The sequence below is a fragment of the Hippopotamus amphibius genome, chromosome 3, assembly GCF_030028045.1.
Source record: "Hippopotamus amphibius kiboko isolate mHipAmp2 chromosome 3, mHipAmp2.hap2, whole genome shotgun sequence".
NCBI classification, from domain to species: Eukaryota; Metazoa; Chordata; class Mammalia; order Artiodactyla; family Hippopotamidae; genus Hippopotamus; species Hippopotamus amphibius.
Window position 1 is genome coordinate 143,305,068 of NC_080188.1, and position 25,622 is coordinate 143,330,689.

The following is a 25,622-nucleotide window of genomic DNA, read 5'->3' on the forward strand; positions in this document are numbered from 1 at the left end:
TATCAAAAGCTTTTTTCTGTATCAATTGAGATAATCATATAATTTTTATCTTTTAATTTGATAATATGGTGTATCACATGGATTGATTTGTGGAGACTGAACTATTCTTGCATTCCTGGGATGAATCCCACTTGATCATGGTGTGTGATCATTTTATTTTTTTTATGTTTTACAAATTTATTTATTTTATTTATTTATTGGCTGCATTGGGTCTTCTTTGCTGCACACGGGCTTTCTCTAGTTGTGGTGAGCGGGGGCAACTCTTCATTGTGGTGCACAGGCTCCTCATTGTAGTGGCTGCTCTTGTTGTGGAGCACGGGCTCTAGGTACATGGGCTTCAATAGTTGTGGCACATGGGCTCAATAGTTGTGGCTCACGGGTTCTAGAGCACAGGCTCAATAGTTGTGGCGCATGGGCTTAGTTGCTCTGTGGCATGTGGAATCTTCCCAGAGCAGGGCTTGAACCCATGTCCCCTGCACTGGCAGGCAGATTCTTAACCACTGTGCCACCTAGGAAGTCCTCCTGATCATTTTAATATATTGTTAAATTTGGTTTATTAATATGTTGTTGAGGATTTTTGCATCTATGTTTATCAGTGATATTGGCTTATAATTTTTTTTTATGTGGTCTTTGTCTGGTTTTAGTATTAAGGTGATGCTGGCCTAATAGAATGAGTTTGGAAGCATCCCTTCCTCTGCAATTTTTTGGAAGTAGTTTGAGAAAGACAAGCATTAACTCTTCTCTAAATGTTTGGTAGAATTTATCTGTGAGTCCATCTGATCCTGGACTTCTGTTTGTTGGGAGTTTTTGATTATTGATTCAGTTTCATTACTGTTAAATGGTCTATTAATATTTTTTTATTTCTCCCTGATTCAGTCTTGGAAGAGTGTATATTTCTTGGAATTTATCCATTTCTTCTGGGTTGTCCAGTTTGTTGATGTATAGTTGTTTGCAGCAATCTCTTATGATCTTTTGCACGTCTGTGGTGTCAGTTGTAAATTCTGTTTCATTTCTGATTTTATTTATTTTGGGTCCTCTCTCTTTTTTTTCTTGATGAGTCTGGCTAAAGGTTTATCAATTTTGTGTATTGTTTCAAAGAACCAGCTTTTAGTTTCATTGATCTTTTCTATTTTTTTTTTCAGTATCTACTTTCTTTCCACACTGATCTTATTATTTCCTTTCTTCTACTAACTTCGAGTTTGTTTTTTTCTTTTTCTAGTTCCTTAAATGTATGGCTAGGTTGTGTATTTGAGATTTTTTTTTTGTTTCCTGAGGTAAGCCTGTACTGCTGTAAACTTCCCTCTTAGAACTGTTTTTGTGGCATTTCATAAATTTTGGAACATTGTATTTCCATTTTCATTGTCTCAAGGTATTTTTTTTATTCCCTCTTTGTTTTCTCTGCTGACCCATTGGTTGTTTAGTAGCATGTTATTTAGACTCCATGTGTTTGTGTTTTTTCCAGTTGTTTTATGTAGTTAATTTCTATCTTCATGTCTTTGTGATTGAAAAAGATGCCTCTTAAATTTATTGAGACTTTTTTTGTGGCTTAGCATGTGCTCTATATTGGAGAATGTTCCATGTGCACTTGAAAAGAGTGTGTATTTTGCTGTTTTTGGATGGAGTGTTTATATGTATTTATTAAGGCCATCTAATCTAATGGGTCATTTAAGGCTCGTATAACTTTATTGATTTTCTTTCTGGATGATCTGTCCATTGAGGTAAGTGGGGTGTTAATGTCCCCTGCTGTTATTGTGTAAGTGTCAGTTTCTACCTTTATGTTTGTTAATATTCAATTTATGTATTTAGGTGCTCCTATGCTGGGTGCATAAATGTTTATGTGTTATATCTTCTTGTTGGGTTGATCCCTTTATTATTATGTAAAATGCCTTATTTTTTTCTTGTTACAGTCTTTGTTTTAAAGTCTATTTTGTCTGATGGAAGTATTGCTACCCCAGCTCTTTTTTTTTTCATTTGCGTGAAATATCTTTTCCATCACCTCACTTTCAGTGTGTGTGTGTCTCTTTAGATCTGAAGTGAGTCTCTTGTAGGCAGCATGTGTATGGGTTTTGCTTTTTTAATCCATTCAGCCACCCTTTGTCTTTTGATTGGAGCACTTAGTCCATTTACATTTAAAGTAATTATTGATAGGTATGTATTTATCACCATTTTGTTAATTGTTTTCTGGAATTTTTTTTTTTTTCTGGCATTTCTCTGTTCCTTTTTTCCTCTCTTTCTTTCTTCCCTTATAATTTGATGAGTCTCTTCAGTGTTATGTTTGGATTCCTTTTTTTAAATTTTTTGTGTGTCTCTTTTAGGTTTTTGGTTTGTGGCTACTGTGACATTCATATATAACAACTCATAGCACTTCATTTTAAGTTGATGGTCACTTAAGTTTAAGTGCATTCTAACTACCCTGCATTTTACTCTTGTGCCCCACATTTAATGTTTTTGACATCATATTTTGCATCTTTTTGTTTTGTGCATCCCTTTACTACTTATTATAGATATACATGATTTTACTACTTTTGTCTTTTAACCTTCCTACTAGCTTTGTAAGTGATGATTCACTACCTTTATTGTATGTTTGCCTTTACCAGTGAGATTATTTTCTAAAAATTTTCTTATTTCTGGTTGTGACCTTTTTTTTTTTCCACTTAGAGAAGTCTCTTTAACATGGCTTGCAAGGCTGGTTTGGTGTGATGAATTCTTTTAGCTTTGCTTGTCTATAAAACAACTTACCTTTCCTTCAAATAGGAGTGAAAACCTTGCCTGGTAGATTATTCTTGTTTTTGGATTTTTCTCTATCATTACTTTGAACATATTGTACTACTGGCCTGCAAAGTTTCTGCTGAAAAGTCAGCTGAGAGTCTTATGAGAGTTTCTTTTTATATAACTAGTTGCTTTTCTCTTGTTGCTTTTATAAGATTCTATCTTTATCTTTAATTTTTGCCATTTTAATTATAATGTTTATTGGTGCAGACCTCTTTGGGTTTTTCTTGTTTGGGATTCTCTGTGCTTGCTGGACATGAATGTCTGTTTTCTTTCCCAGGTTCAGAAAGTTTTCTGCTATTATTTCTTCGAATAGGTTTTCTGTGCCTTTCTCTCTCTTCTTCTCCTAGGACCCCCTATAATGCGAATGGTAGTATGCTTGATGTTGTCCCAGAGGTCTCTTAAACTATCCTCATGTTTTAAAATTCTTTTTTCTTTTTTCTGTTCAGCTTGTGTGATTTCAACTACTGTCTTCCAGATCAATGATCTGTTCTTTTAATTATCTAATCTACTGTTGGTTCCTTCTAGTATATTTTTCATTTCAGTCATTGTATTCTTCAGCCATGATTGGTTATTTTTCTTAAATTATTTTCTAAGTCTTTGTTGAAATTTTCTCTGTGCTCATCCATTCTTCTCCCAAGCTCAGTGAGCATCTTTATAATCATTACCTTGAACTCTTTACTGGGTAGATTGCTTGTCTCCATTTCATTTAATTCTTTTTCTGAGCTTTTGTTTTATTCCTTCATTTGGAACATACTCCTCTGTCTCCTCATTTTGCCTGATTCTCTGTATTTCCATGTTTTAGGTAGGGTCATTATGTCTCCCAGTCTTGGAGACATTGCCTTATGTAGGATATGTCTTGTGGGGCCTATCACATGCTCCCCTCTGGCCACCAGAGCTAGATGCTCGAGGGTGTTGCTCTGTGTAGGCTGTGTGCACCCTTCTGTTGTGGCAGGCTGACTGCTGTGGGCATGCTGGTACGTGGGGCAAGCCTGCAGAGCTACTAGGCTAGAGGGAGGATCCCAAAATGGTACTTGCCAGTGCTGGCACCAGTGCAATAGAACAAGATCCTCAAAATAGCAGCTGCCAGTGTCTCTATCCCCAGGGAGAGTCCCAGTTGTCTCCTGCCTCTCTGCGAGGCTCTCTAAGATCAGCAAGTGGGCCTGACCCAGGGGCTTTCAAATTACTGCCTCTCTTCTGGAATTTGAAGCTTGTGAGGTTTTGCACACAGCTTTAAGAGCGGCGTTTCTGTTTCCTATAGCCTTCTGGGTCTCCTGAACGTAAGCCTGGCTTATTTTCAAAGCCAGATGTTCTGGGGGCTTGTCTTCCCAGTGCAGACCCCTGGGCTGGGAAGCCTGATGTGGGGCTTGGACCTCTCACATTGTGATATTCTTCCTGTTTGTTGGTTGCCAACCTGAGGGTGTGGATCCTGACCGTACCATGTTTCTGGCCCTTCTACCAGTCTTGTTGGGGCTCATTCTTTATGTCTTTAGTTGTGGAAAACGTTTCCTGCTAGTCATCAGGTTGTTCTCACAGATAGCTGCTCTGTAAATGGTTGTAATTTTGGAATGCCCATGCGTGGAGGTGAGCTCAGGGTCTTCCTATTCCACCATCTGATGCCACTCCCTCGATAAAGAGTAATTGATGGTGATGATGACAGTTTGCTCTCTTTCCCCAGATGCCAATACCGGTTCTCTCACTCAATTCGCCCTTTTTTGCTTGTTTCGAGTAAATTTTCTCTAACTTGCTGAAAGTAATGGGTAATTAACACCACTTAATAGCTGTTTTTATCCTGGAATGGTGATGCTCAAGACCCAGGCTGCTGCTAGGTTTGCTCTAATAAGGGACGATCTGTGGCGCAATGAGAGAAACTCCTTTTGCTGAAAACAGCAGGTGCGTGTTACATAAACGATGTGGCAACGTAAGGCTTGCGTGGAAAACACCACTCTAGCGGGGCACGGAGTTAGGAAGCTGCGGCTGTGGGGTTTTGGGACCCTCTGTTCCCTAGAAGAGTTGGGCTCCTTCCCTTCATGCTGGGCTGGGAGGGTGGTGTAGGTGGGATGGGCCGGAGAGGGGGGGGCAGGGCTAGCAGCTGTGCCTGAATTCACTGGTGAACTCTATGAATGTGAGTTCCATGTCGAGACTAATTATCATCCACTGTGCATAGAGCTTTGCACTTGGGCAGGAGATGACTTGTTTCTGGCCTTGGCCCGCTTCCTGTCACTGGGCCTTCCCTGGTCAGGTGACATCATCATGACTGTTCCCTGGAAATCTTACAGGCTTAAGAAGAGGCTGGTAGAAAGGATTTTCAGTCTCAAGGTCATTTCTGTGGAAGATTTGGAAGCAGTGTTTTTCTAGGACACACAAAAAAAGTGACTATCTCAAACACCTGCATGAGGGATGCTGCCGAGTGTCCTGGGGGAGGCCCCCAGCCTGGGTATTCTGCTTTCCCCCATACAGCTCATCCTCTAAATCTCAACTCAGACGCCATTCTCCTCCAAGGAGCCCTCCGTCATTTCCTCATTCAGAGTGGATGATTTCTTCTCTCCTTTCTCTCTGCCTTGTGTTGCTTGTGTGCTGCCTGTGTTTGTACCTCAGCTCCCATTTTGCTGTGCTGTAGAATCCATGGTTTCCATGCTTCTTTACATGGCAGTATCCCCCAGCTAGACTGCTTTGCATTCACTGCCTAATAAGGGTTTATAACAAATATTTGCTGACTGAATGCATAAGTGGGGCTCTTCAGCACTGGAAGGCTTGTTAATCACTTATCCCTCTGCCCTTCTTATTCTAGAACTTTCCCTTCTGTGAGTCTCTCTCCTCTCAATCTGAACTTTTGCCTAATCACTCCCTGTATTCTGAACACGACAATTCCTACTCCTGTCATCCCTGGCTTAGAGAAAGGAAGAAAGGAGTGGGTAGCTACAAGTGTTAACGTAAGATGTCTTTGAATTGCCAGCTAGTTGTAGGAGAATTTTCTCCCTTAAAAAATCTGGCATTGTTTGAGAGAGTGCTTTTATTCTCACCTCCTCCCTGAGTGGGCTCTTAGGTAGCTCAGGAATTTTACAGGTATGTGAGGAAACTGGCAGAGAGGCTTTTGAAATTCAAGTGTGTCTTGAAGCTGCATGAAAATGGTGACAAAGGCAGACTGGGAGGTGTGGGCAGGGCAGAGCTGGAACCCCAAAGGTTTGGTCCTAAAACAAACCAGTCACCTCCCAGGTCTAGAAAGTCCACTGAGACACAAGGAAGGCCAGAGACGGGCAGAAGGAGCTTGTAACAGTGAAGGGCAGAGGTCACCTGCCGGGGACTGGCGGACGATGGTGGGAGCTACAGGCTGCGAGGTTCTGGAGGTGGAAGGATGCTGGAGAGATGACCTCCATCCCTGGAAGATGCCAAGGCCAACCCTTCAAGATTAGAGACCATGGCCATGGGTTGTAAGGGAGCTTCATGGGTGTTCTCCACACGGTGGTGGCTTGGAGGGCCGGGAGCCAGACACTACTGCCCTTATCTGCATATGTTACCTGCCCAGACTCGAGCCTGTGAGCAGTAGTTAGTGAGCATTGCTCTGTGAGTGTGGGACTATCATCAGCCCTGCTAGGGGACTGGGACCCTGGGTCTTCAGAATGCAAGTCTTTCCCCGATGTGCTTGATCTATGAATCTCAGCTCAAATATTTAACAAAGTCACCTGGGATGTTTCTGAAAAATGCAGATTCCTGGCTAGAGAGTCCTGGCTAGAGTCTATCTTAGTAGATTGATGTAGAGCCCAGAAATCTGCATTTTAAATCTGTCCCAGGTGATTCTGCTACAGGTGCTGGAGGATCCCATTTGGGGAGTTAGTGCTGAGCAGCCACTTCTCAGACTTTAATGTGCATATACATCACCTGGGGATCTTGTTAAAACCCACCAGGTTCTGATTCAGTGGTCTGCGATGGAGCCTAAATTCTGTATTTCTAACAAGCTCCTGGGTGATGCTGGTGATACCCTTCTGGGACCACACTGTGAGGCCCAAGGTTCTCAGTGGTTCACCTGGGAACTGGCTAGAAAGGCAGATATTCTTAGGCCCCACCCAGACCCACTGAATCTGAAACTCTGGGTGTGGGGCCCAGCCATCTGTGTTTTAGCAAAACCCCCGGGTGGTTCAGAAGTACCATAACTTTTGGGAATCACTGCTGGATAATGGTGAAGTTTAAAGACATGGGCTGGAGGAGGGGGCCAGTGGGAGTGTCAGGGTGGTAGAGCCTTGAACAAAGCCCCTTGTGTTACTTCTTTCCCCAGGTTACTTCTCCTCCAGATGCAAAGTTGAGTGCCCTGTGAATTCGAATGGAGGGAGCCTCTTCCTCATGGTGCTGTGCATGCACTTGTCCTCCGTGTGCCCAGCACACGGCACAGCTGGTGGTGGGGCCCACGGGAGATGGCAGGGGGACGAGGGGTGCCGGAGCCCGTGGGAGTCGGTCAGTGTGGAAGCTGGTCCCCGAGGAGCAGTTACGACAGGGAGGATCAGGCAGCTCCTGGGAGTCTGGGCAGGCAATGGGGGAGCCAGAGCAGTCCACGGTGGCAGGGCTGGTGTCTGCAGCCCATCAGTGCACAGCCAAGTCCCAACAGGGGCCTCTGGGCCTTTCCCACTCTGGGTGGCCAGGAGCAGTGGGCGGCGGGGGTAGGGGCTTGCCCCCCGCCTTCTCTCTCTGGGCCTCTTCCTCTTTCTGTTGCCTTCTCCCCATGCAGAGTGAGTCCCAGTGGGTGCCAAGGAAGCAGCAGAAACTTCCTCAGCGTGGATTAAACATGCTCAGGGAGGATGGGCGAAGGAGAGGGTGGGAAGAAACCAGAGGGCCCCATGGGGTTGGAAAGTGGGAGGCCTGCAGAGGAAGCCCCTCTGGGGCTAAAGGCAGCACTGCGTGGCTCCCTGCCCCACCTCTGTGCCCTCGCTGACCTCCTGCCCTTCGCAGGCCAGAAGGAAAATGCTTCAGTCTCCAGGTCTTAAGTCACTCAGGGAGAATCTCCTTCTTTTACCATCTGCCCCAATTTCCCCTGTGTTCCTGGGGAACAGACCCATGGGGAAAATGATCGGTGACTGGTTTCCCTTGAGGCCTGGCTCCGTCTCCTGGGATCAGATGTGAGGGTCTGATCCTGACTGCCACAAGGTCAAAGCAGTACTTGGCCCAGGCATTTAGAAGTGCTGGCAGTGAAGGGCACAGAGCCATGTCCACAGTTCCCAGTGTGGATACAGTCAGCATAAGTCAGACTAATTTTATGGTGACTTTTTTTATCCTGTTGTGTTAGTTTCAGGTGTACAGCAAAGTGATTCAGATATATATATATATATTCTTTTTCAGATTCTTTTCCATATAGGTTATTACAAGGTATTGAATATAGTTCCCTGTGCTGTATATATAGTAGGTCCTTGTTGTTTATTTTGTATATAGTAGTGTGTATCTGCTAATCTCAAACTCCTCATTTATCCTTCCCCCCTCCAGTTTTATGGTGACTTTTAACATTGTATTTCTAGACTAGGTGATTCTGTGCTAAGTTGTGTTATGTACCAGAGTCATCCGCTCTCCCCTTAAAAATACTGGATAAACACTGGTGCAAAATCCAGGAGGTCAAACAGTTTAACATGCCAGCATCATCAAATAGGCAACACTCAAGTTGACCCAACCCAAGTCCTAGCTGTTGGGGTGTTCTTGCTCAATTGTGCCATCCGAGGTTGGGGTGCCAGCCCTCAGCCCAGGGATCAGAGGCTGCAGGGAAGCCTTGCCCCTGGGGAGAAGGTCTGCAAGGCTGGGCTGCCCTTCCCACCCCCAGGCTGGTGCTGGCTCTTGCCTGACTGCTGTGGGGCAGCACCCTCTCTAGGAGCTTTACCCAGAGCAATTAAAGGTAAAGTGGCCTCCTTCGAGCAAAGAGACTCAGACAGAATAAAGTTTCCTGACGGTGCTCGGATGCTTTTCTCATAGCCTTCCAGTTTAGCAAAATCCCAGGTTCCCAAGCTGCCATCCTGTCCCTGCTTCCCGCTGTTTCCTCCTCCCGATGTGAATCCTGTGCACGATTGTTCATCTGGGGACAAGTAGAGAAGGGATCTCCATGCTGGACATTTGTGAGAAGATTGCCTCCACCCTGCTCATCCCAGAAGGGCTTCTCTGTTTCAGGGCCAGTTTGATGTGGGCTGGGGAATCAAATGAGAGGGACATTATCCTTTTCATCTTTTTCATATTCACTGGATCCTGGGCAGATAAATCTTAGGCCAGATACACAGGGAACTGGGTTATTGTTGTTGAAAACAGGCGAGGACTGGGGTTTTCATAGTTGGAGAGGCAGGTTGTTAAACAGCCCTTGGCTTTTCTTTTCACTTGGCGAGGCTGGGAGCTTGGTTTAATCAGAGTGGGGTCAGAGGAGACCGGGTGGAGAATCAGGAAACCAGATTTGGTTCTGGGCCGTTTCACTAACTCTCAGGGTGAGAGGGACAAGTCCTGAGAATGGTAAACAGCTAGTATGTGATTGTTAACAATAATAATGATCACATTCATCGCGATGGCGGCATCTTCCTTTCTTTGATGCTTCTTCCCCTTTAAGAGCACTGTCATAGGACACCCTGTGTCCCTTTTAGCAGCCTTGTCGGTAGGTTGTAAATGTTGGCATTTACAGATGAGGGAAATAAGGCTCAGCGTGGTTAGCTGCTTTTCTCAATATCACACAGTTGGTCATTATGTAACTGGTAAGGATTTATATAACATTTTGAGATAGTGGGCTCATATGTTTAGCCCAATATGATCACAGCAGAAAGGCTTGTTGTCTGAGTCAACAGGGTTCATTGAGAGATGGGTGGAGTCTGGGTCTCACAGCTGCCACTCCCTACACTCAGCCCTAGGACCTTCCCCGTGGCTTCTGTGACTTGGCTTTTAGGGTGTTTGGTCCCAGCCACGTTTATACCAACCCCTGAGAAATCCTGCCCCACCCTGGGATGCATGTTGGGAGCCAGGAGCACATCTCCAGCACTAGGGTACTGACCACCGCCTCTCCGCCTTTGCCATCTCCCCCTCCCCAGTCTTAGGGAATCCCCTTTCTCCCCCAGGGAACTTCATTTCTTTGCTTCAACTCCAAGCACCCCCTCTCTCTTTCCTTTCCCCTTTGGGGTTTAGAAGAGCTTCTCCTCCTGCCCCCTGATGCCCCTCTCCTCCACAGCAATGAAGTAAGACACTGATACATTACTACAGTATTCTCCCATTATAGTCAGCTGCAAATCCCTTGGGGGCTAAAGCAGTGAATAAATGGATACATGAATGAATGAGATGATGCATTAACTTTGAACACAAATAAAATAAAATTTCAGGGAAAACAAGGTTGTGGATGAAAGCTTAGAGCTGAGCTGAGTGTGGCACATACAGAGGAGAGGAGGTGGCTGCTCTGTTGGACGGAGGGACAGAAACCTGCTAGAAGGTTCTTTCCCAGCCTTGGGCGGATGTGCAGGGGCCCAAACCAGTAAGGGGCAGTAGAAATAAAAAAGGAAAAACAAATCCAAGTGGCTGTGAAGAAGAAATGGTGAGATTTGGAAAGAGATGGGTGGGGAAATGGATGAGACAGAGAAATCAGAGATGGCTGGTGTCAGCAGAAATTGGAAATTTAGGAGATGAAGGTTATAGGTGTTGGGAGGAGAGTGAGTTTTTGGCACACGGTGGTTGTGGACTCTCCAGGTGGAAATGTCTGCCAGGAAATGAAAAGTGAGGATGAGAATCTGGGCAGGAAGTCAGGGCAGACCATCCTTCCCAGACACCACATCCATCCTCTTAGAAGTGTTGGAAGGAGCTGGGGAGGAGGTGAAATCTCTGAGGCCCTCACGGACAAGGGTCTGAGCTTTGCTAGTGTGCGCTGAGAGCGTCACCTGACATTTGACCTCCGCGTGCATCAGGGCAGGGGGTAGTGGGAGGAGGCTGTGTCGTCGTCATACTCTCATGACAGGCCCCCACCCCTCAGTTTATGATGGTGACACACAAAGCCTCCAGCACCAGGGGATGAGAAGGCTGGGTTCCAGCAGGAGGGGAATGAAATGAACATTTACCCAGAACTTGACTCACATCAGGCTGGGCCTTAATCCATTAAATGGTGAGTATGTGGCCGTTTTAGGCGGGCTTGTGCAGAACCCACCCAGGTGGGGACTGTCACCTCTCTGCTTTTGTTCTCATGGTTCCATTTCCTGGAATGCTGACCTCTGGCTTCCTCGCATGATTAGGTTTTACTCACCCTCTCAAGTTCGCTTGATCGCAAAACCTTCTGTGAGCCTCCTGGTTGCAATGAATTGCAGTCTTTTCAGCAATCCCACAATACCTGTATTGAGACCACTTATTTAGTATTTATAACTCTGTAAAGCAAGGCATAATAAGACACAGGAATTCAATAGACTGTGGCCTGTGTGAAACAATTCCTCTGTTTCTTGTATGAAAGAATGAGATTGGCACCATTCAACAGCTTGTCTTATGAAGAAAACAGTGTTCTCCAGTGCTCGGGGATGACTCAGGATGGTGGGGGACAGTCAGTGCTCCCTTCTGTAGTTGGCCAGGGAGATTCAGGGACGGTCTTTATGCAGCAGTGAGATAAGCAGGGTTGGGCAGGGACAGCTGGTATCCACCGCCCACATGAATGAGTAAGCATTATGCCTGCCTGGTGGTCATTCAGCCCCTGCCTCAGGTGCCCAGCCCTTGTGAAAGGAAGGGCGGGTAGCTGATCAGGGGGAGGATAAAGAGGGATGATCACCACTTCGCTTCTCCCACTGATTACTCATTCTGTACCAGACAAGATGGGTTAAATGACGCTGTGGTAAGAAACAACTCCCAATCTCAGTCGCTTGGAACGCAGTCCAGTGGTTAGCACTCTGTGTTGTGTGCAGGGGGCGTGGGTCAATCCCTGGTCAGGGATTAAAATCCCACATGCCACGTGGTACAGCCAAAACACACAAATAAAACAACCCCTTCTCCCCCGAGTTTCTTTCTCATTCATGCTTTCAGTGTCTGTCACGGGCCGCCCCAGCTCCTGTCCCCTCACTTATGGCTTCAGGATGCTGGAGGACCCTCCACGCTAAGTGCATTTTGCTGTGTCAGAGGGGATAGAAAGAGACCCTGGAGTGCTTTGCATTGGCTGGTAAATGCTCCAGCTGTTTCTGCTCACAGCCCTTTGCCCAGTGACTGTTCCGAACGGTGGATGTGGGAAGTGCATGGAGGGCAGCAGTAATGCCCACTGGGCAGGCCTGGTGCTCATGACCTGGCTGAGGTTCACTGGGTCCAGGAGGAACAGGTTCCCTATGTCTCCCCTGCCATCGCAACAGGGACAGCCTGGGGAAGTGGGAGAGAAACAGTGTGTGGCTGCGAAGGGCATCCTCGCCCTTCCACCTGCAGGGATGCTGCTCAGTGATAGGAAGAGGCAGTTAGGGAGAACCCATCCTGAAGAGCAGCGTGGATTCTGCAGCTTTTATCTCATCCCCAGTAGCGGGGCACCTCTGGACCCAGCTGGCCTCCCTTAAGCAGTTTTCCTCAGTGTGGTGACAGTGACAAATCCTCCCTGCCCAGAAGGTTGTGGCTTGCACTATAAATCAAGCCCTGAAGAGAGAAGAAGCGGTGGTGATGAACAGGGGGTCCTGAGATCCAAACTGTAATCAGTCAGAGATTTGTCACCGGAGTTGGAGCTGGGGATGACCCAGGCCCAGAGTGGCTGTCTCTTAACATGTTAATTACCTCGGCATAAGTGGCTGAAATTGATGATTAAAAAATGTAGAGATGTGCACAGTAGAGGTCACAGCCACCACCCCCTGGGGCTGAGAACAAGGGCTTTTTATTTGAATAGGAGGACATAAGGTGGTGTCTTGGCTGGGTGCTGATGGGGTTGGTAAGGATGGCTGTGAGGAGAAATTATAGGACTTACTCTCCCACTGGGTGGTTGAAGCTCACAGGGGCTGGCTGTGCCCGGTTCACCCACTGAGGTCACTGCCTCTGGACTGCTGGCTCTTGCACGTTGATTTCTTGCACGTTGGCTCTTGCCTGAGATTTCTAAGATGTGGGTCAATGCAATTCATTCTTTTTTTTTTTTTTTTTAATTGGCTGCTTTGGGTCTTCATAGCTGCACTCAGGCTTTCTCTAGTTACAGTGAGCAGGGGCTACTCTTTGTTGCAGTGCATGGGCTTCTCACTGTAGTGGCTTCTCTTGTTGCGGAGCACTGGATCTAGGCTCGTGGGCTTCAGTAGTTGTGGCACGTGGGCTCAATAGTTGTGGCTCACAGGCTCTAGAGCACAGGCTCAGTAGTTGTGGCACACGGGCTTAGTTGCTCCGTGGCATGTGGGATCTTCCCGGACCAGGGCTCGAACCCATGTCCCCTGCACTGGCAGGCAGATTCTTAACCACTGCACCACCAGGGAAGCTCCAATTCATTCTTCACTGGACTTGAGAAGAAAGAAGATGCCGCTTAGTACAAAATGCATTTCTGTATTTCCCATCTGGGACCGTTACCTCATCTGACTAAAGTGAGAGGTGAATGAGACTGAAGTCATATTCTTTCCCCAAATGGGACAGTTGGAGGCCATTTGTTTCCTACCCAGAGAAATCTTGGTTTGTGACCACAGGCTGCATCCCTAATGCCAGCCAGCGATGCTCTAAATAGATGCATTTGGTCAGTTCAATTCATTTTATCAAATACTTGTTAAGTCTTTACTAAGTGCCAAAAAACACTTTGCAGATGGAGATGAGAAAAGAATAGAGGTTGGCCAAGATGGCTTATAGACTAGTGGGGTAGGTCCTGGAATAGATTTGAGTGTATTGAGAGCTGGGAGGAGGGTAATGACTCCGTCATGAGCAGGTTATGGAAAGTCCCCCTGGGTGAGGGTCGGAAAACATGCTGTGGGGCTGAGGGCTGCAAGGTGGGGTGGGGTGGGATGGGCAGAGCTTCCATTAGAAAGTGGTGTTTGAGATGGGCCTTGAAGGATGGTTAGAATTCGCTAGATGGACCAAAGCATTCATCATGGTCTAAACAACACACAGAGGCTACCCCCCCATATATATTTATATATATATATATATATATATATATAGTATATATATTCATAAGTGTTTAACGATTGGGAAAGATGGTACATTTATATCTCTATTTGGGGGCTTCCTTGTTACTGGTCTGGGGACGAAATTTCTCCTTTACAGTCGTTTTGATTTCTGTTATAACTTTGATTTCTATGAAGATGTAGACACCCTTGTGGGGGCGGGGAGGCATTCACAATCATGTTAAGCTCTTTTTACACCTATGCAGGTGGATTGGGGTCAGGGAGCTTAGTCTTCCTGCTGGTTGCCTTCTTGGTCTGGGCTGGTTTCTTTCCCCTCCCTCCAGAGGCCACACTTTCCCTCTTTTATTATCACTACATGTTCTTTCTCTTGGGTTCCTCTTGATCCATCCACCATCAAGAAAAATGCCATTTATCACTTTTTTCTCAACCCTCCTGTATTTGAAATAAATATACATATTTGCTTTAGATTTGTGAGTCTTTATATGTGGATACATAGGGGCTAGGAAAACAGAAGCAGGGCAGTTATAGAATCACTAGAAGGACCAGTGTTTCTTCCAGTGGGTCCTACCTTGGGTCAGACAGCACAGGGGCTAGCCGGCCTCTTCTGGTCTTCCCAATGGTCATCCACAGGTGACCTGCCTGAAGCAAGTGCCCTATTCTGGTAAGCAGGGTGCTGAGGGCCTGTGTCCACTTGGGGTTGAGTATAAAGCATGGCTCTGGTACCATAAAGAGGAGAACTTACCAGAAACAGGTCATCATCCAGGGGCAGTTACTTTGTGATGCTGTGGGGAGGGCCTCCGGGCCACCAGCATGTTGGAGGCAGTGTCCAGGCAGACGTCAGCTGCTATAGATGCAGGAGTGACTTTTCTTCCCTCTAACTCAGGCCTGTGTCTCTGCTCCCTCTTCAGCTGGTGCTGCCAGAATACTCCATCCACAGCCTCTTCTGCATCATGTTCCTATGTGCTCAGGAGTGGCTCACCCTGGGGCTGAATGTCCCTCTACTTTTCTATCACTTCTGGAGGTAAGTCTGCTTGGGACTGCTCTGTCCTTCCCCTCTTCTGCTTGGGCAGCCTGCCTTCCAGAGACGATGTCCCCCAGGTGGACCAGCCACTTAGTGCCTTCCTCTCGTTCCTTCCCTTGGTGGCCCTTTCCCCAAAGCCTTCTTTCCAAGCTGCTCTCAGACAACCGTCCAGGCCGTTCCTATAGCTTCCACTAACCACAGCCTCAACCCTCACAGATCAGTGTTAAAGGCAGCCATGGAATTATTCACAATAGCTACCAAGCAGAAAGAACCCAAATGTTCATCAGAAAATGAATGGATGAACACAGTGTGGTATATCCTTTCAGTGGAGTGTTACTGGGCAAGAAAAAGCAATAAAGTACTGATATATGCTACAACATGGATGAAGCTTGAAAAAATTACAAGTGACAGAAGCCAGTCACCAAAGGCTGTTTATAGGAAATGTCCAGAATAGGCAAATCTATAAAGACAGAAAGTAGATTGGTGATTGCCGGGGGCTGGAAGGGAGGGGGAGTGAGGAGTGACTGCTGATGGATACATGGTTTTCTTTTGAAGTTGATGAAAATGTTCTGAAATTAGATACCGGTGATGGTTGTACAACTCTATGCATATACTAAAAACCACTATATTGTGTACTTTTTTTTTTTTTAATTTTTTTTTTTAATTTTTTTTGGGGGTACACCAAGTTCAATCAACTGTTTTTATACACACATCCCCACATTCCCTCCCTTCCTTGACTCCCCCCCCTCGAGTCCCCCCCACCCTCCCCGCCCCAGTCCTCCAAGGCATCTTCCATCCTTGAGTTGGACTCCCTTTGCTTATATTGTATACTTTTAAAGGTGAATTTTTTGGCATATGAATGATATCTTAATAAAAATAACCTCCTACCAGATGGACCGGATTTTCTGAGACAGTTCTGTTTTAAATATTCTATTCCGTGCTAAGACCATGCGTCAGATCATGTGGTTTGGGCATTTTGTAAAATAGACACCATATGGATATAGGAGGCAGGGAGGGGGATGCAAAAGTAGTAAAGGATACAATTGTGCAGATGCGTAACCACACTTTACCCCTCACTCCCAGAGCTGTGGTCCCCCCAAATATTTAATCATTGCCACGATACCATACAATATAGCCTGTGTTTAGTCACATCTAGAACATTCACTCCTTCATTAGCAAACATACTACATGCCAGACATTGCGGGAGATTCCAAGATGAATGTAAAATATAATCTTTGCCCTCAAGGAATATATACCCTAGTGGTAGAGGGAAATATATTCTTAACAGGTTTATGAAGAACATAGGTAGGAGTGTAGAGAAATGGAGGGGTGACACTGAGAAACCTGGAAAAGCACATTGGGATTAGCCTGTGCAAAGTCTCAGATGTGAGAGAGCACCTGGCGTGTGTTTGGGGAACAGCGGTTGTTCAGTGTGGTTGGATGTGGAGTTCTTAGACGGAAGTGAGCAGAGATGCGGTGACAGCTGCGGATCAGGTATGGAGGGTCTGAAATGATTTGATAGGAAATTGGAGTTAATCTCTTCTGTAGGGAATGGATAGCTCTCAGAAGCTTTCAAGGAGGCAAACGGCATTGCCTGTGCCAGTTTTTAGGAAGGCGACCCTGACAGCAGTGGGAAGGCTGGGGAGGAGGGTGACATTTTGAGGACAAAATCCAATTAGGAGGTTCTGGTGAAATTCCAGGTGGAGAGAATGGAGGCTTGACCCAGGTAGTGGGAGTTGGAAAGGAGAGAGAAGGAGAGGGTCTGGAGGGGTAAACTGGACATGCCTTGGCCAATAATTGGATGCAGGAGGTGAGGGAGAGGGAGTCTCTAGGCTGGGTGGCTGGGAGGTGACTAAGAGCAGGATGCAGGTTTAGGGAGGAAAGAAGATGATTCAATTACATAACAAAGTCCTTTTATGTATAGGTAACCTACTAAAATCTGCATTTAGAGAGAAGTCAAATTGAAATATTATGGCATTATCCATGCCTACCTCCTCCAGTATCCACAACAAATGGGTGCGTTGGGGTTGCCTTTCCCTGTTTTACACACAGGTCACAAAGACTCACAAAAGTTACATCATGGCCCAGAATCACTCAGCTGGGACATGCAGGGCCACCTCTGTATGGATCACAGGCCGTGTCCTTGTCACCTAGGGGCTGGCTCTTCTTCTTCTAAAAGGAATTTATCCCAAGGTCCTTCAAGTAGTGTGTTGTCAATCCAGGGTATCAAAAATGTGGTTAATTTACAAAACTTTGATTGGTGCACTGCTTCTTGGGGCTATCACTTCTCCAAAAGGGAAGGCAGGAGAGCCAGCCGTGTCCTTGCACTTGAAACGTTTCCGTGTATAAGAAGGGAGTGACTGCAGTCTCCTTGCCAGTAGGGAGCTTCTCTTACGTTTTTGAATTCCTGACAGGGTCTAGCCTACTTCTGGCAATTTGTTAAGTACTCAGAAAATGAAAGAAAAAGGAGTGAGGAGGGGAAGTGTCCTTTAAAAAAATCAGATTTCTGACTTCCCTGGTGGTCCAGTGGTTAAGACTCAGTGCTTCTATTGCAGGGGGTGCGTGTTCGATCCCTGGTCTGCATGCCATGCGGTGTGGCCACAAAAAAAAAAAAAAAAAAAGGAAAAAAGAAAAAAGAAAGAAAAAAAAATTAAAAAATTAGAGTCCTCGAACCCCCTCTCTTTCATTTCTGCTCCCGCCTCGTTTCCACAGGTCCAGCCCAGTGATGTTTCTAGTTTAGATAATTCTAGTGCAGATAAAGCCCCCTCTGCCCTAGCTCTCAGTTTGCTTAAATACAAGTAGAACTGCAGAACTTTTGTTTAGTACCTGTTCTTTGAGATTATCTGGACCCATCACCTCACACAATTATCACAACAGCCCTTAGGAGTAGGCAATTTCAGCCCCATATTACAGGTGAGAAAGTTGAGGCTCAGAAAGGTTAACGATTGACCTGAGGAAGCTCAGTCTGGTGATAGGTGAGCCACGAGGCCCTGGCTCTGCCCACTGAGCAGCTCGACCACCCTGCCACCCCTGCCTCCACTTAATGAGGCCACCTGGGAACAAGGCCACAGCAAAAGCAAATAGGTTTTGAAATCTGCTCTTGGGAAGAGGAGAGGTGAGTGGTCTGGAGGGCTGAGAGCTGGCAGATGTCATTGAACCTGGCTTGTGATTTCCTCTTGGCACAGCGTGGATGGCAGATAATGTCAGTGCATCCTCTGAAGGGGATGAAGAGGGAACTGAAATACCAGCTCCTCGAGTTGCTACGTTACAGGGATGCTGTTCAAAGCCGGTGTGATTACGCCCATCAGACCACTCGGCTGGTACTCGCTCTCTTGCTCAAGGACCACAGCCTGTCCCAGAGCCTCACAGGAGCCATTAATTTGCACCCAGCCTTCTGATTCCTTTACCAGACTGACAAAAAAAGCAGCCAGCTGAGTGATTTCAGCCGCACTTTGTTCTCCGGCTTTGACTGAGGCCCTGGCTGAGGCCCTGGGGGCAGAGACCTGGTGAGGACCAGAGGGACAGCTTCAGGGGCAGGACTTGCCTCCTGCCTGACCACTTCCCAGGGTCTCACCCAGCCCAGCTGGAGAGTTTCTCTTCTTCCGGGAGCAAGGCCAGTTAACATTGAGCAGAGGTGATGATTCGAAGGAGGCAAAGTCTGCATTTGCCTCTCTCTTCGCACTGCTCTTTGGTTTACCCACTTTCCCTCGGGGGCTGCTCTCTCCCCGAGATGGCCAAGGTTCTTTTTGCTGTTCTGGGTCCTTCTATCAAGAAGAAAATTACCTGTAAACTACTTCACACTCAAGTGGGAATATGATCTCCCTCCCAGAGTATTCAGGATTTTAAAAGAGGGTCTGGGAGGAGGATAATCCAAAAGTAATTAATGTTTAGTTGAAAGTGATTAATGTTTGTGGTGCAGCAACACTAGGCAGCAGAAATGCAGTTGACGTCAGCCCACACCTGTGCCCCTACTGATGCCCGGATCCGTGCACGTTGCAGACACCCCACCCCCACCCCCACAGGCCCACATCCTTGGAGAAAGGAGGCTCTTCCTGGTACCTCCCAGGGGACACCAAGGGACACGTTTTCCTTCTGTCAGAGCAGCTGTGTGGGGGGTGGATCTGATGCTGGTCTGTCTGAGTATTTGGGCATCACTACCTGCTAGAAGATAGTGGCTGAGCCACTTTTTAGCAGTGCCTGGGCTGTGATCTGGGGAGTGATTCTGGCAGAAGGCAGACAGCTGCTTAGCAGAGATTCCTCAGAGGGAAGCCCAGCAACGGGAAGACTTGGCCCAGATAACTTCAGATGTCCCTTCCAAGCCTCAGAGCCAACGATGCCATGTGCTCTTTCCCTTCAGGTATTTCCACTGTCCGGCAGATAGCTCCGAACTAGCCTACGACCCGCCGGTGGTCATGAACGCAGACACCTTGAGTTACTGTCAGAAGGAGGCCTGGTGTAAGCTGGCCTTCTATCTCCTCTCCTTCTTCTACTACCTTTACTGGTGAGTTTCTGCCCCTCCTCATAGGATTGCCTCCTGCAGCAAACGGAGGGAGTTTCAGGCTTTTGAGGGTGGAAGTTCCAGCCTGTCAGGGATGATGCCAGCCATCTAACTGGTTCAAGAGCAAGGGCTTTTGTGTAAAGGAGTGAGAGGGGCAGAAGGTCCTGCAGGAGGCCTTTCTGGCTGACAGGTGCATCCTTTGGACTACATGGTGAAAACATATTCTACCAACCCCTCTTACGAGGTTATTGGTGAAGTGCAGTTGGTTACTCCTTCTCCACAGGGTGCCCTGCCCCCAGCAATTCTGCAGCTCAGCCTGTCAGGTCACCTTTGGCCCAGACGCATAGCCTCAACACCCCTTGCCCCCTAGTCTGTGTGAAACCATTCTTGGGGACCACAGCAGAGACCCCCGGCGGCAGTTGTGCGTCACAGATGGGCATGTTGGGTCATTAATTGCTCGTACTTACAGTTCTCCCAATATTATGTAACACCTTTCTAATGAAATAAAACATGCTGACTTTATAATTCTGTTTCATGAATCTCCCCTGTTTTCACCTCTTTACTCAGAACATCCTAACTAAGCAGATAGCTATAAACAGACTGTCTTGTGGTTTGATACCCCAGACAGTGTCTTTTCTGAAAGCGGTTCCTCTTCCTTCCTGTTCCTCTTTGGGTTCATCTCTGGGGTGTCTCACCTGTCACCTTGCTCTCCTTTCACTACCTGCAGCAGGCCATCATATCTCCAGGTACCCCGGCACTGTCTCCAAAGTGGCCTGGTGGCCAGTAGCCAGATGAGGAAAACGAGGGATGGGTGTTAGACTCCAAGGCCGCCTCAGGGTTCAGGCTAGGCTGGGGCAGGATGGGAAGCAGCTGCATTTATCCAGCATTTAAAAACGAGCTGTGCTTTGAGCAAAGAGCTCCGTATGTATTGCTCAGTGTATGAACTAAAGGCTGTCATTATCCGCATATTAACAATGAGGAAACCGCATCTGAGACATTAGATAATTTTCCCATGGTCACAGCTCATCGTGACACAGCGGGAAGTCCCTCTCAAGTCCCATCCCAAAGATTGAGCTCTTAACTGCTGGCTGTCTTAGGAATCCTCTAGAAGAGTCTTTATCGAAGGGTGGTCTTTGGACCTCCTGCATCAGAATCGAGGGTGAGAGGGTGTACTTCTTAACAATGCAGATTCCTGAGCTGAGATCTGCCGATTCAGAATTGCAGGGCTCAGCATCACCAAGATGCTGCTTGGGTCCTCTTCTGCCCCCCGCCGCCGCGCATCCCCAGGGCCTAGAAGACTCAGAAGCCCCAGGGCTATAATTTCCTCTGGACTAACTCAGCTCTGGAGGGGATTCAGAATATTCTACCACATTCTTGTTGGAGTCAAGGGTTGGTTCAGGCTAGGGTGACCCTTTCCCTCCTCTTCCTCAATGAAGTGTCCTGAGGCATCACCCACTTCAACTTGCAGGGAGCCTGAGGATCTCTGGAGCCTCTCTGGAGCTTTCCGAGGTGCCCAGCAGACTGTCCCAAGTCTCTCTGATCTAACTCTGAACTCTCTAGCAATTAAAGCTGGCTCAGGGTCCTTTTTGTCTTGAGGAACCTGTAGAGGGTGGCTCAAGCCTTCACAGGCGTAGCCATTTTGGTAACTTGGGCTGACAAGGAGGTTAGATATCTTTGCTGGAGTGTGCGCAGACTCTTTGTGGGGCTGCAGACAGCCCCTGCTCCTGAGTCATAGGCTGAGGGATCTGTCCTGAGGCAGCGTTGCCCCTTCTCAAAGCCAGCAAAACAAGGGCAGTGCTTTCCCTGGCTCCTGCCCCATTAGCCTGGGATCCTCTTCAGTCTGGATGGAGACTGAAGCAGATCAAGCTCCCTTATTTTGGTTTTGTTCCAGTAACTGCTGGAGCCCAAGGCACTGGAGGGAAGAAAACATAGGAGTCATAGGAATTTACAGACAGAACTACTTTGCTCTCTGTCTGCTGGGCTGGGGGCGCGGTACTGGGGCTCCTGCCTGTTGGGTGGCTGTGATCATCCTGTAACTGATTATGTTCCAGACATTCTGTTTGACTGTTCTTTAGTTCAGTGTAGCACTGCCTTTATGTTACATTTGTTAATTACTCTGTTTCCAAAACAAAATGGGAATCAACTGCTCCTCCTGCCTCTCTGCAACCCTGGGTGGCAACCAGGGTTCTGCCTTCTTTGTTGAACCACACCTCTGGAGCTCTTCAGGGGTCCCCAAAACCCTGTTTCTCCCACCTCAGGCGCTTCCAGCCCCTTAGATCCAGGGCTTGTGGAGAGCCAGGGCTGTCAGCCCAGGCCACTCTTACAAGCACAGAAGGGGACCCACGTATATGGAAAGCTGCCTTTGAGCCGAACACAACGATAGAGACTCAAGTGACAGCAGCTGGGAATCCGGTAAAGGTCGGGTTTGCGCTTTACAGTTTGAGGTTCTTGAGGGGTTCCTAAGGACCTCATGGAGATTAAGAAGTGTGTCCAAGGTCCTAGCTGATAGTTAGCAAAATATCTGACCCCGGAGCCTGGGCTGTCTTCCCACTGTGCTGTGCGGACCATCCGAGCAGGCAGCGCCACCCCCTTCCCAGGTTGCCTTGTGGACCAGGAGACGTTTGCAGGCTACGTGGGGGTGGGGATTACTTAATACGAATACTAATGCTAACATTAAAACTAAAACTAATAGAAGCTGCTTAGTCCAGTGTGGATTCTGCCTGCTCAATATAAAGATCTTTTCAAATCAAGGGTGCAAACCAGGATGATGTTACCTGCCTGGGGAGTACCCCCCCCAACCCAGTTACTCTGGATCACGTCTACCTCTCCTCATGCTTATTTCTCTCACTCTAATTATGTTATTTATGGTTTACTTGATGGCAGAGACCTCATCTGTTTCTTTCTCCTCTGTATCTGCAGCGCCCTGGCCAGTGCCCAGCACATAGTAGGTGCTCACGAAATCCCAGTTTTTGCTTCAGCTTGGCTGTACACTCCCTCCCTCAAGGCAGGGGTTGGGGCTGTACACTCACCATTGCTCTTCAGCACCGAGAAGGGGGCCTGGCATGCAGGAGGTGCTCAGTACCTATTGGATGAATGCGGGAAAGGAAAGCAAAACAGCTAATACTGTGAAGCTCGTGTTATAATGGAAAGAGCACTGGCTTTGGTGTTGGAATGGGGCTCCTCTTCTTGCTGTGTGACCTTGAGTGATCCACTTTTCAGCTGACCCCCGTACTTCCCCATGTTGAATAAGACCCCTCTAGCTCCAGGCCTGACCAGTGAGGCTCTGTGCACACAAGGTGTATCAAGTTCTCAAAGGCAGAACTTCAGCTACTGAGAGGGGCTTGTCAGGGCTTCGCAGCTGGAGGGGGTTAGAAGTAAAACATTTTCAGTTTCTTGCCTTTGGTTTTGTGTCTTAGATTACGCTCTCTTCTCTCTATACTGTGAAAAGGTTATTGTTTTTCTTTCTTCCAAATAGACAGAGTATATATTTTGGTGTGCAACATTCTTCATGGTTGCAGAATTAGCCTGCAGCCCTTCCTAAGAGCACAGGGATGCATGACCCCTTCCTTGGTAGTGTCGGGCACCATCTTAGGACACGGGCTCTTAATGCATGTTTAATGCCTGGATTCTGTTAAAAATAAAAAAGCAGGGCCAGGGAGCTACCCAATTAAGAATCCGTTTAGTTTGTGTGCCCAGAGGGCCTGTGTGCACACATAGGTCCTTGCAGTAGTGATGGTGAGCATTTCCCCGGCACCGACAGATTATTATGCTGCATAATCGGGGAGCCCCTGGACACAGCCATCACATATGCATGTGGCAGCTGGTGGCGTAAAGAGTCCACTGCACCCTCCACCCCTGGGGACCTGCCCTGCGATTGCAGGAAAGAGGAATAACAGCCATAATAATCATGCTGATGAGAATAATGACAGGCACTCAGCAGTCACATCTCTCATCCAAGGAACATGGCTCTCTCTCGTAACAATGCTTAGTCCAACGTTGTGGGAAGTAGTAGGGGGAAGAGTCCGGGGAGTGGATAAGATGCTCTCGTGACAGGAATGAGAAAGAAGCAAGGGGCCTGGCTTTTGGAAGGTCCCTCTTTTGAGGGCTGTCTGAGGTCTTTTGTGGGCTCCCACTAATGCCTTCTCTTCCCCTTCTTTCTGCATCCAGCATGATCTACACTTTAGTGAGCTCTTAACTCAAAGACCACGCACATCCTCAGAGACTGGGATGGGAGAGGCCCAAGGCTGCGCAGTCCACTTCTGCTGGTGATGGGAGAAGGGACCAGTGTGGGGACATGACAGACAGAGACGGACAGACACTCTGAATTGGGAGCCGGAAGCAGCAGCAGCCCGTGGCCGAGTCAGCTGCTGTGCGCACTTGTTGTCGCCCTGTGTATCAGTCTTTGGCGTTCACACCCCACACTCGGGCTGTAGATCCCTTCTGAGCAGCGGGGGCACGAGGGGTGATGAAACACGAAACCTCTTCTGAACGAAAATTGCTGCTTCCTGAATCCACTTTATTGAATGGCTCCCTGAAGTTCACACTACATTCCTGGACTGCGGGCATGGAGGCTGGATGGCTGGCAGGTGCCTGCTAAGGAACCGCGTGACCCAGAGTCAAGGATGCATCTGTGGGACTGATCGAAGGCCTCAAGGATGTCATGGGCTACCTGAGACTCTCGTGTTTCTTCCGAGCCCTGGCCACACCTTTCACTTCAATGGGAGGGGCCTGGAAGGTGTGCAGATTTGCCTTGGGCTGTAACCAGCCCTGAGCCGGCGGGGTGTCTATTTTCCTGCTCTTCTTTGTAAGAGCTCAGCTTAGAGACGTGCTTGACATTGAGCAAAGTTTGGGGCGGTGTGTTGGTAAAGAGTTATGGCCAAAGTCAGGGGTGGGGGGCAGTGAGGTGGGAAAGGGGGAATCATAGCAAAATATGATTTTCTTTTAAGCATTGATGACATGTTCAAAGTGTTAATTCTTCACCAACACAAACTGTATTCTTCTGTTGTCATCCCAAAGGATCACAGGGTCGTTGAATGCAAATCACTTGGTCAATGCTAGTCAACACTGTCGACTTTTAAGGCTCCCCAAATAGTTCTGAGGCCAGAAAAAGCTGGAGTGGCAGCTCTGTACTGTGGGCATCTGGCTGCTGAGAAGTGAGACAACATAATTACAGCTTCATTTATGATGCTGCATCATTCATGCTGTTTGGTTCAACACGAGGGCATTAGCTCATTTAGAATTTTCCACTCGACATTCTCTCCTTCTTGGGTAGGAGTTGTACTCGGGGGTTGTAAATAATGACAAGGCTGAGATTTTTATTATGTGTAAATTGGGCACCATGATTTTGACCTTATTCCCCAACTTCCCTGCTTTTCTTCTGTTCGACATACACAAGCTATTTATACATGTACCAACTTCCATCTGAAATCTGTGACTCAGGTTTATGAACGAATGGTGTTTGTGTAACACATGTGCTGTGTTTAAAACACTGTGACTGCTTGAGTGTCTCACCTACCTGGCTGTCTCATTTAAACCCAATACAGGCTGGTTTCATCTCCATATGGATGGTAACCTGGTAGGTAGAGAAAGCAAAGTTTCAAAAAGGCATTTTTCTTCTAAAAATTCTACAGGAAACAAAATGCAGACTTCTGCTTTGAGGTTGACGGTATGGAACCAGAGGATTCAAGGCATTATTTCTGGGAGCAGGCTTCCCCTTGGCCAGCATCCATTGTCCCTGCTGAGTAACTGTGGTTGGGGTGGAGAGTCTCCTTTAGGGTTGGTTGGCACCATCTCTGACTCCATTCCTGAGACAACCAGCTACCTTCATCCAGAGAAATCAGCCCTGGGTTCCAGGCTGCAGACAGTAAATCTAACCCCACTGCCACCTTGCAAATGCAACTGAAAGCCAGGATAAATGGTCCATGTTGCTTCTCACCATGGAGCTGTTGTTTGTTTTTATACTTTGCCTCCTTCCGAAAAGACTTGAAGTAGCTTATAATAGCAGACATAAATATGCAAAACTGTTAAAATGGAAATAGGAAATTCAAACTTAAAAAGGAGTAGGACACAGAGATATTGACTTCCAGAGGTCCTCTATTTACTGGGATTGAGCATTAAATTTGATATCATCTCTTAGCAGTAAATAATAGCAATTCATATTTACATAGTGCTTGGACTTTTACAGATTGCTTTCACATCTCATTTGACTTTCCTCTCAATCCCGTGACCTTGATACTATTCTTTTTCCCATACTCTGAGGAAGCTGGGGTTCAGAGAGGGCAAGTGACTCACCTACAGACACACAGCAGTC

General features: G+C 47.2%; 1 protein-coding gene across 1 annotated transcript in view; it reads left to right on the forward strand.

The window, feature by feature from the left end:
- Positions 1-24,805, forward strand: part of CNIH3 (cornichon family AMPA receptor auxiliary protein 3) — a 120,463-nt gene extending 95,658 nt beyond the window's left edge. The window contains exons 4-6 of the mRNA XM_057730076.1: positions 14,702-14,814; positions 19,172-19,315; positions 23,480-24,805. Of these exons, the coding sequence (XP_057586059.1) occupies positions 14,702-14,814; positions 19,172-19,315; positions 23,480-23,507 (285 nt within the window). The 3' untranslated portion in view covers positions 23,508-24,805. The remainder of the gene's footprint in view (positions 1-14,701; positions 14,815-19,171; positions 19,316-23,479) is intronic.
- Positions 24,806-25,622: the final 817 nt, after the last annotated feature.